This window comes from Oncorhynchus masou, chromosome 3 (genome assembly GCF_036934945.1).
Source record: "Oncorhynchus masou masou isolate Uvic2021 chromosome 3, UVic_Omas_1.1, whole genome shotgun sequence".
Classification (NCBI taxonomy): domain Eukaryota; kingdom Metazoa; phylum Chordata; class Actinopteri; order Salmoniformes; family Salmonidae; genus Oncorhynchus; species Oncorhynchus masou.
In genome coordinates this window covers 26,071,620-26,081,754 of record NC_088214.1, presented here as the reverse complement: position 1 = coordinate 26,081,754, position 10,135 = coordinate 26,071,620, and the positions used below count along the sequence as shown (strand labels likewise).

Below are 10,135 nucleotides of genomic sequence, written 5' to 3'. Positions count from 1 at the left end.
TGATGCTGGATGCCGGTCTAGAAAGCAATGCTATTTATTATGAGAATGTGTCTGCATTTAGTGCTTAGTACAGTTGGGGAAATAAAAACAATTGTATGCGCCTACACATAGTAGCTACTGACTTGTATAAAAAGCAAAGGGATCATAAAATGAAGTATTGAGAAATTGCGTAGTCTGCCAAAAAATTGCACACAGATGATCCTCTCGAGGGCGCTGCAGTCAGCTGGGCGGCGTTCGGGAACTGTCAACCAGGAATAGCAGTTGATAGTGTTGGAATTAATATCATATTGATCGAACGACTTCTTACTTATACAAACCGATTATTGGAGTTGGTAAGATATTGTGTTTTGTGTTTATCCCGTGTACAAATGTTTATCCCGTGTTTTGTACACGGGATAGCGTTGTGTTTATCTCATGGCCCGTGTGTTTATCTCATGGCCCGTGTGTGTCCTTCCTCTCGTCGACCTCGGTAACGTTAGTTAGCAAGCTAACTTAGTTGTCTTGCTAACGTTAGCTAGTTTGGCTGCTAGATGACAACCCTACCATGATTGCAAATGGGCCGCTGCTTGCTAGGTAGTCAATAGTTACTGTACTCCAGTAAAATACATTTTATGAGACAGTTGTCTTCGCTTCCAGCTTGTAGTAGCTAGCTAACGTTTAGCTGACATAGCATTAACCAAGGCTGCTAGCGTTAGCAAGCAGGCTAGCTAACTGTTGGTCTAGCTAACGTTACCCTGCTATGCAATGAGCACCCTCTCCACACACTTAGTACCTACGGATTAATAACGTCGTCGACCTATCAACAGGGCGTTTCAGCATTTTGGTCGTAATCACAACTTGTGAAATTCAGTTTCGTGAACATCTTGATCTTTGATAGACACAACTTGCCGTCGTTGTCATGGAGGAGACGAACAGGGAGGCGGTTGCTACGGCCGTGCAGAGAGTGGCAGGGATGCTGCAGCGCTCAGACCAGTTGGACAAAGTGGAGCAGTATCGCCGGCGAGAGGCCCGCAAGAAAGCTTCAGTAGAAGCCCGACTGAAGGTAGAAAATGATGACTCTAAGAAGACATAATACATTCTGTACTGCCATATTATTCATAAAACACTAACTATTGTCTGAATGAGAGCTGTATACTTATTGTAAGTACATGGCTCTGGCCTGAAGAACCTTACATGGTCTGTATCACTCTCCCCAGGCTGCCATCCAGTCCCAGTTGGACGGGGTCCGCACAGGTCTCAGTCAGCTCCACAATGCCCTTGGGGATGTAAAGGACATCCAGAACTCCCTGGCAGACGTTAGTAAGGACTGGAGGCAGAGTATCAACACTATTGAAAACCTCAAAGATGTAAAAGACGCCGTGGTCCAACACAGTCAGCTTGCCTCAGCCGTCGAGAACTTAAAGAATATCTTCTCAGGTACGCTACACAACTACATACCTCAGAGATACCACTTAATTAGAAACTGTTATTGTTGTGTCGCTGTGCATTTGTGTAATTACTGACTGTATTGTTACAATATATTATTAATGTATATCATCACCTTCCTGTGCAGTGCCTGAGATAGTGGCAGACACCCAGGTTCTGATTGAGCAGGCCGAGCTGCTAGAGGCCCACCGTAAACTCATGGATCTGGAGTGTTCGCGGGACGACCTCATGTACGAGCAGTACCGAATGGACAGCAAAAACACTCACGACATGAACCTGATCCGCAACTACTTTGGCGAGGTGCAGGGCCTGTCTGACGATCTGGCCAAGCAGCTGTGGATGGTGCTGCAGCGCGCCATGGGCACGGTGCGCCGTGACCCCACCATGCTGGTCTCAGTGGTGCGCATCATTGAGCGTGAGGAGAAGATCGACCGGCGCATGCTGGACCGCAAAAAGCAGACAGGCTTTATCCCCCCGGGCCGGCCCAAGAGCTGGAAAGAGAAGATGTTTGAAGTGCTGGAAGGCACAGTCACCACACGCATCGAGGGCAGCCAGTCGGTGACGCGTGAGGCAGACAAGATGTGGATGGTGAGGCTGCTAGAGATCACCAGGAAGTACGTACTGGACGACCTGATTGTGGTGAAGAACCTGATGGTGCAGTGCTTCCCACCACACTACAACACCTTTGACAGATTCTTTAAGCTCTACCACAACGCCGTGTCCATGCGGGTGCAGGAGCTGGCTGCAGAAGACCTGGAGGCCAATGAAATTGTGTCCCTCCTCACCTGGGTCCTCAACACATACAAAAGGTATCCTGTCTTGGCCTGTATTCACTGAGTTTCAAAGTAGGAGTGCTGATACAGGATCAGTTTAGCCTTTTAGATAATAGTGAATAAGATTATATGGACAGGGGGAGCCTGATCCTAGATCAGCACGCTTTTTGAATACAGGTGATGTTCTGATCTTCCATCTCTGTGACTGCTGTCGCATCAGTGATAACTGGTCACCAGTCCAATCATAGCTGAGTGCAATATGCAGGAGTTGTAGTACATTAGCTCTGTGCTGCTGCAACCAGTTTAGGCTGCTGAATATCTTTATAGATCTTGTTGTCATAGTTATACCGTTCATTCCATTGTAGGAATATCTTGTTTGAATTTACAATGTGAAGAGTTGAACACTAACGAGAGAGTGGAGGTGGTATTCCATTGTAAAAATGTTGGCCTGCACCATTTTGACCTCTCTCCTCATGTGTCTGTGGAGAGGTAACTTATCTCATGTGTCTGTGGAGAGGTAACTTATCTCGTGTGTGTGGAGAGGTAACTTATCTCATGTGTCTGTGGAGAGGTAACTTATCTCATGTGTCTGTGGAGAGGTAACTTATCTCATGTGTCTGTGGAGAGGTAACTTATCTCATGTGTCTGTGGAGAGGTAACTTATCTCATGTGTCTGTGGAGAGGTAACTTATCTCATGTGTCTGTGGAGAGGTAACTTATCTCATGTGTGTGTGGAGAGGTAACTTATCTCATGTGTCTGTGGAGAGGTAACTTATCTCATGTGTCTGTGGAGAGGTAACTTATCTCATGTGTCTGTGGAGAGGTAACTTATCTCATGTGTCTGTGGAGAGGTAACTTATTTCACTCTCTGTCAAAATCATTCAAATGATATAGAGGCAACATAGTCACGGAAATACTGTTGTACTCTCCTTATATGGGAAGAACTTGTAAGTGCTGCAAAGAGCAATTAACTCAATATTTAAAGCTAAAGTCCCCAGGCACAAGAGGTAGTGCATGGCATGTGATTTGAGCAAAACTGGTGTGGATAATCCAATGAATGCACATCGCATGCAACAACAGAATTGAACAGAGAAAGATTAATGAACAGCTTGGGGATGTAATGTATGCACATTCAAAACACAAAGAACGAGCCGTATATCCAATTATGACTTGAGCATCAGTCTGCTGTGCATTAGGCTACCATGGAAACCACAACCACCGATTGACTGATGCTGTTTCATTATAGATATTCACTCTGATTTTCTGTGAATTTGTGTGTTTCTGAGTACGTGTGTTTGTGTGACTGCTTGTGAGTAGCCTATATTTCTGGGTATCTTTGTATATCATTTATATTCCATATGTCAGGGATTGTCAACTAGATTCAGCCACGGGCCAATTTTTATATTTTTCTGGATGGTCGGGGGGACGGAACATAATTACAAGACATTTGTAGACTGCAATTTGTCCGCAAGAAGCCCAAACATATATAATGTTTGATTTAAACATAGTCATTTCATACCTTGTTTGCATTTGTATACAATCACGTATGTGCACAAGCATGCCATTGTGTTCTGTCTGTAGCTGTCTGTCGGTCTGTTACGTTAAAAGACATGCAACATATGAATTTCCACGAACAGTATAGTACAGTCAGGGTTCTCTTGCAATATTCCCACACCACACTGTGTTTGTTCCAGTGAGGAGATGATGGGCCACCCAGAGCTGCTGACAGAGTATGACATCAACCTGATGGATCCTCTGCTGCCTCAGGAGGTGGTGGATGAGCTGCTCAGCAAATACCTCCAGACCTTCACTGTAAGTCCAGACAACACACTATGATAACAGTGACATACTCTACGACAGCTCTTGTCAGATATACAACCCAGTCTCCGCGTCTGTAAACCTGGATTTGCCATTCGAAGTCTTTACAAGGGAATCCGCCTTTAATGAAATGTTTCATGAATTGTTAAAGACAAAGTTAACAGGGCTCTGGCTGACCCTCTCTCACCCTTCAACAGTCCAACATCACTGGCTGGCTGCGCAAGGCTCTGGAGACAGACAAGAAGGACTGGTTTAAAGAGACAGAACCAGAGGCGGATCAAGACGGGTACTACCAGACCACCCTCCCTGCCATCGTCTTCCAGGTATAACCAGTATCCACCTCTGGGACATCACTCTGAGTCCAGTTGTGGGTTAGAGATTAAGTGGACTAGTTGCTACTATAGTAAGGTTACTATACCAGACAATGTGTATATAACAAAATTGGGATCTTAGAATTGGTTGAATAAATACTCACTAGTGTGTACTTTAAGTCTATTGGAAGGGGGGGTCATCATCTGACGTGTTTGTTCTTCTGTCCTCATCAGATGTTTGAGCAGAATCTCCAAGTGGCAGCCCAGATCAATGAGACATTCAAAGAGCAGGTCCTGAAGCTCTGTTTAAAGCAGATGAATTCATTTCTCGTCAGGTAACAAGGGTTTCATAATGTTGTGTTAGTAATTGTGTAGTGTTTAGTTGTTTACATTGATGGCAGTAAAGGTGCGTTACAAGGCATTCCATCCGTGATATACTGTATTTGACATCTACAATTGTTTTGTATTTCTGTTCAGGTACAGGGAAGAGGCGATTGCCTACAAGGAGGACCACTTGAGAGACCGGCAGCTCCCTCAGTGCTACGTCCAATACATGATCGCCATTATAAACAACTGTCATACATTCAAGTGAGTCCCGTTGACATTTCTCTGTAAATATTTCAGTCTCTAACCTAATGTGGCTAATGTGTACCTAACCATACCTCTGCCCCTAGGGAGTCTATTAACAGTCTAAAGAAGAAATACTTTAAATCTATGGAGCCCACCCAGAATGACGCTGCCATAGAGAAGACCCTGAACGACGTGGCCAAAGATGGCTGCCAGTTTCTATTGGATGAAGTCTTCCTAGATTTGGAGGTCAGAACTTAGTCTAATATTTATAGACTGTCAGAATGTTTGCCATGAATCCGGTTATGTTGAATGTAGATTCTGTGGTAACATTCCATGGTTTTGATTTCTACAGCATCATCTCAATGAGTTGCTGACCAGGAAGTGGTTGACTGGGACCCATGCAGTGGACACGATCTGTGTGACAGTCGAGGATTACTTCAACGATTTCGCCAAGATCAAGAAGCCTTTCAATACGGTACATGGCGAAATCAATCAATTGATATCATCATATCAAATTAAAGGCTTGGCGAATTGATTGCTATGGAGAAATCCATACCGAGAGCAGTTTGGCATGTACATCCTGTGTATGTGACTGAGTGTGTTGTGTGATATGTTTAGGAGATGACCAGCGAGGCCCATCGCAGGGTGGTGGTGGAGTATATCAAGGCTGTGATGCAGAAACGGATCACCTTCAAGAACGCAGATGAGAGGAGGGAGGGAGCAGACAGGATGATTAAGGAGGCTGAGCAGTTCAAGTTCCTCTTCAGGAAACTCACTGCTGTGAGTGGTTTTATTTCAACTTGCTACTGGAAGATTTTTTCCCCCCTAAAGAAATCTGGATTAGAAACCACTGGCATCTTGATTCCTTTTTTTTAGTCAATTATAACCCTGGTCCTCCAGTACCCCAACGGTACACATGTGTTTTGTAACCCTGGACAAGCACACCTGATTCAACTAGTCAAATAATCATCAAGTACTCATTGAGCTGAATGAGGTGTGTTTGTCAAGGCCTACAAAGAAACTGTAGGACCAGGTTTGGGAAACACTGAATTAGTCCTAAATTCCCTGACTCTTGATTTACTGTACGTTTCATTCCTTCAGTCATTTGATGTAATGAAGACTACTTCTCTGTTCATTTCATCCACTGTTACAGTAATGAGTATATATAGTGTGTGTTTGTAATGCTTTAAGTTATTGTCTCTGTCTTCTTCCAGGGTGAGGAGACTGACCGGCTGTGTGATGCCATCGCTGCTATAGCCGAGGTGTTCAAACTCACAGACCCCTCCCTGCTCTACCTGGAGGTCTCCACGCTGGTGTCCAAATACCCTGACATCAGGTCAGATCATACCTCACTGAACACACAGGCTAGATGGGTATCATGGTTTTCGATAGAACAATTTTGGCAGTAGAAGTTACTCCAGACGTATACAATGTTTCGTTACAACTATAGATTTTTTTATGATAGCCATTGCTATCATAGGTGTCTGATTGTGTCTGTCCTCTGTTGGCCCATAGGGAGGAGCACATCGTGGCCTTACTGGCGATGAGAGGGGATGCCAGCCGAGATATGAAGCAGATGATCATGGAGACACTGAACCAGAATAAGCCTACCTACGCAGGGATCACCCAGCCCATCTTCAAGGACATCACCGTCCCCACCGTGACCATGACCTCCATGTCCTCCTCTATGGCCGCCACTGCCAACAAACTGCTGAAATAACCAGTCTGGAGAGATACACCTGAGTCGTATTCATTCGTGCACAACGTAGCAAAATGTTTTGCAACAGAAAACGAAAACAAGCATTCCTTGTTGGACAAGTTCGGATAGTCCCTCCCTGTTTCAGTTGTTTTTTGTTTGGTGCCTCGAGATTACGACCCTGGCTCACAAGGCACGAAGAAAAGAGACTGCAGAAAATCACCGAATCCAGATTTGTCACTTTTTGCACTTGTAAATCCGATTCCACTGACATCCAGTGAAAGGCTTGGACTGTAGTCCTTAAGGATCTGTAAGGATATGATACTTGATGAAACAACCGTCGAACACTAACAAGCGGTTTTGTTACTGAAATGGGACTCACCACCCACCCCTCCATGTACAATGAACAGAAATTGTTCCAGTAAGAAACTTTGTCAGTGCGTGATGCTGAATGTCTGTTAGAACATCTATTAAATAAATCCTTTCCCCTGTCAGTCTGTTTTCCTAATTTACTCTTCTGTCAGGGAGAGGTGTTAACATGCTGAAACATGCCAACCTACTGTACAGTGCACTCACACATGGAAACCCTGAATTGGTTGGCTGAGCTAATTTGAGGCCTGTTGTGAAAAAGCTTCAGTTAAGACATTACTTTGCAGAAGCACCTGTCTGCCTGCCCTACTGCATCCTTCCTCACAATACGATTGAGATCTCCTTCATTAATCTTGCTCCCTCTCCGCCTGTGACTGTTGCAGCCTCTTGATTTAAGAGGTATGGGTACTCTCCTCTTTCCCTTCCTGCATAATATCTCTAAATGTTTAATCAGGCTGCACGCTATCTGTTGTGACTAACCGAGCAGCGGAAGGGGAAAGGCACAAATAGCCAGAGGGGACACATCACCCTGGGTAGGGTAGCACAGCCTAGTGGAAGGAGAGGGGGGAACCACAGTGACAGCTGCAGGGGAGGGGTGGGGCCAGTTTTTCAGTGGTGTTAGTAATCAATCAATCAAATTTATATAGCCCTTCGTACATCAGCTGATATCTCAAAGTGCTGTACAGAAACCCAGGCTAAAACCCCAAACAGCAAGCAATGCAGGTGTAGAAGCACGGTGGCTAGGAAAAACTCCCTAGAAAGGCCAAATCTAGGAAGAAACCTAGAGAGGAACCAGGCTATGAGGGATGGCCCAGTCCTCCTCTGGCTGTGCCGGGTGGCGATTATAACAGAACATGGCCAAGATGGGGCGGCAGGGTAGCCTAGTGGTTAGAGCGTTGGACTATTAACCGGAAGGTTGCAAGTTCAAACCCCTGAGCTGACAAGGTACAAATCTGTCGTTCTGCCCCTGAACAGGCAGTTAACCCACTGTTCCTAGGCCGTCATTGAAAATAAGAATTTGTTCTTTAACTGACTTGCCTGGTGAAATAAAGGTAAAATAAAAAAATGTTCATAAATGACCAGCATGGTCAAATAATAATAACCACAGGCAGAACAGTTGAAACTGGAGCAGCAGCACGGCCAGGTGGACTGGGGACAGCAAGGAGTCATCATGCCAGGTAGTTCTGAGGCATGGTCCTAGGACTCAGGTCCTCTGAGAGAAAGAGAGAATTAGAGAGAGCATACTTAAATTCACACAGGACACCGGATAAGACAGGAGAAGTACTCCAGATATAACAAACTGACCCGAGCCCCCCGACACAAACTACTGCAGCATAAATACTGGAGGCTGAGACAGGAGGGGTCAGGAGACACTGTGGCCCCATCTGATGATACCCTCTGACAGGGCCAAACAGGAAGGATATAACCTCACCCACTTTGCCAAAGCACAGCCCCCACACCACTAGAGCGATATCTTCAACCACCAATTTACCATCCTGAGACAAGGCCGAGTATAGCCCACAAAGATCTCCGCCACGGCACAACCCAAGGGGGGGCACCAACCCAGACAGGAAGATCACATCAGTGACTCAACCCACTCAAGTGACACACCCCTCCTAGGGATGGCATGAAAGAGCACCAGTAAGCCAGTGACTCAGCCCCTGTAATAGGGTTAGAGGCAGAGAATCCCAGTGGAAAGAGGGGAACCGGCCAGGCAGAGACAGCAAAGGCGGTTCGTTGCTCCAGAGCCTTTCCATTCACCTTCACACTCCTGGGCCAGACTACACTCAATCATATGACCCACTGGAGAGATGAGTCTTCAGTAAAGACTTAAAGGTTGAGACCGAGTACTGGGCTGAACGTTGCAGATAGAAAGGCCATGAATAATAATCTCATAATGCTAACAGACTGTGTCTGGTCAACAGGGTTTCACTGGCTTCAGTCATGAGGGTTTCACTGGCTTCAGTCATGATCTAAATAGGCTACAACATATGAATTTAAGTGACAAAGGAAGCATGCTCAATGCATTTGGTATACAGAATACATTTTCAAATGGTTGGCAGGACAATTCTGTTTTCTGCTTGTTACATTGACTTATTGTCAATGTAGTGAAATAAGTAATAGCCTTAGTTATATCTAGATGTCTCTGGCTTCCACATTTTACTATGCTGATGAAATAAGATTTCTTCCTCGACATTGACATAGTTCTATGCAATGTTGAAATACAGAAACCCCTCTTTCTGATCAGTATTATTTTCAACCTGGACTCAATATCAAAAAACAACCTTACTGCTCCTACTATAAATACTATTCTCATCAAGTACAACATTGATATCTACACTTGACATACACTGCCACCTTCTGGCTGGTGACAGTACAGTACATAATTGATTTGACCCGGGACAAGTGAAAAACATTAATACAATAGTCAAAAGCATTGTTCAATGGAGATAACACTGAAAATACCTTAGATATTCAAAATATTCAAAGGATAAAAACACTGAAGAATTTATTTTGCCAACACAATATACACTGAACAAAATTATTAATACATGTAAAGTGTTGGTCCCATGTTTCCTGAGCTGAAATAGAAGATCCCTGAAATGCTCCATACACACAAAAAGTTTATTTCTCAAGATTTTGTGCACAATTCTTTTTTTACATTCCTGTTAGTGAGCATTTCTCCATTACCAAGATAAACCATCCACTTGGATTATGTCAGGTGTGACATATCAAAAAGCTGATTAAACAGCATGATCATTACACAGGTACACCTTGTGCTGGGGACAAAAGACCACTCTAAAATGTGTCGTTTGTCACAATGCTACAGATGTCTCAAGTTGAAGGCACATGCAATTGGCATGCTGACTGCAGAAGTGTCCACGAGAGCGGTTGACAGAAAATGTAATGTTCATTTCTCTACCTTAAGCCGCCTCCGAGATGTTAGAGAATTTGGCAATGAGTCCAACCAGCCTCAACCGCAGACCACGTGTATGTCATCGTGTGGGGTAGCGGTTTGCTGATGTCAAAGTTGTGAACAGAGTGCCCCATGGTGATGACGGGGTTATGGTTTGGGCATAAACTACGGACAACCAATACAACTGCATTTTATCGATTTGAATGCACAGAAATACTGTGACAATATGCTGAGGCCCATTTCTTTTAAGGTATCT

The 10,135-nt window shown here is 44.5% G+C and overlaps 1 protein-coding gene across 1 annotated transcript; it reads left to right on the top strand.

The window, feature by feature from the left end:
• The first annotated feature begins 224 nt into the window (after window positions 1-224).
• exoc3 (exocyst complex component 3) lies at window positions 225-7,087 on the top strand. The gene is made up of 13 exons (XM_064936470.1): window positions 225-332; window positions 878-1,042; window positions 1,197-1,416; window positions 1,553-2,234; window positions 3,893-4,010; window positions 4,214-4,339; window positions 4,562-4,662; window positions 4,805-4,915; window positions 5,002-5,143; window positions 5,250-5,372; window positions 5,516-5,677; window positions 6,112-6,233; window positions 6,413-7,087. Exons 2-13 carry the CDS (start codon window positions 899-901, stop codon window positions 6,615-6,617), a joined length of 2,256 nt encoding a protein of 751 aa, XP_064792542.1. The 5' UTR covers window positions 225-332; window positions 878-898; the 3' UTR covers window positions 6,618-7,087.
• Window positions 7,088-10,135: the final 3,048 nt, after the last annotated feature.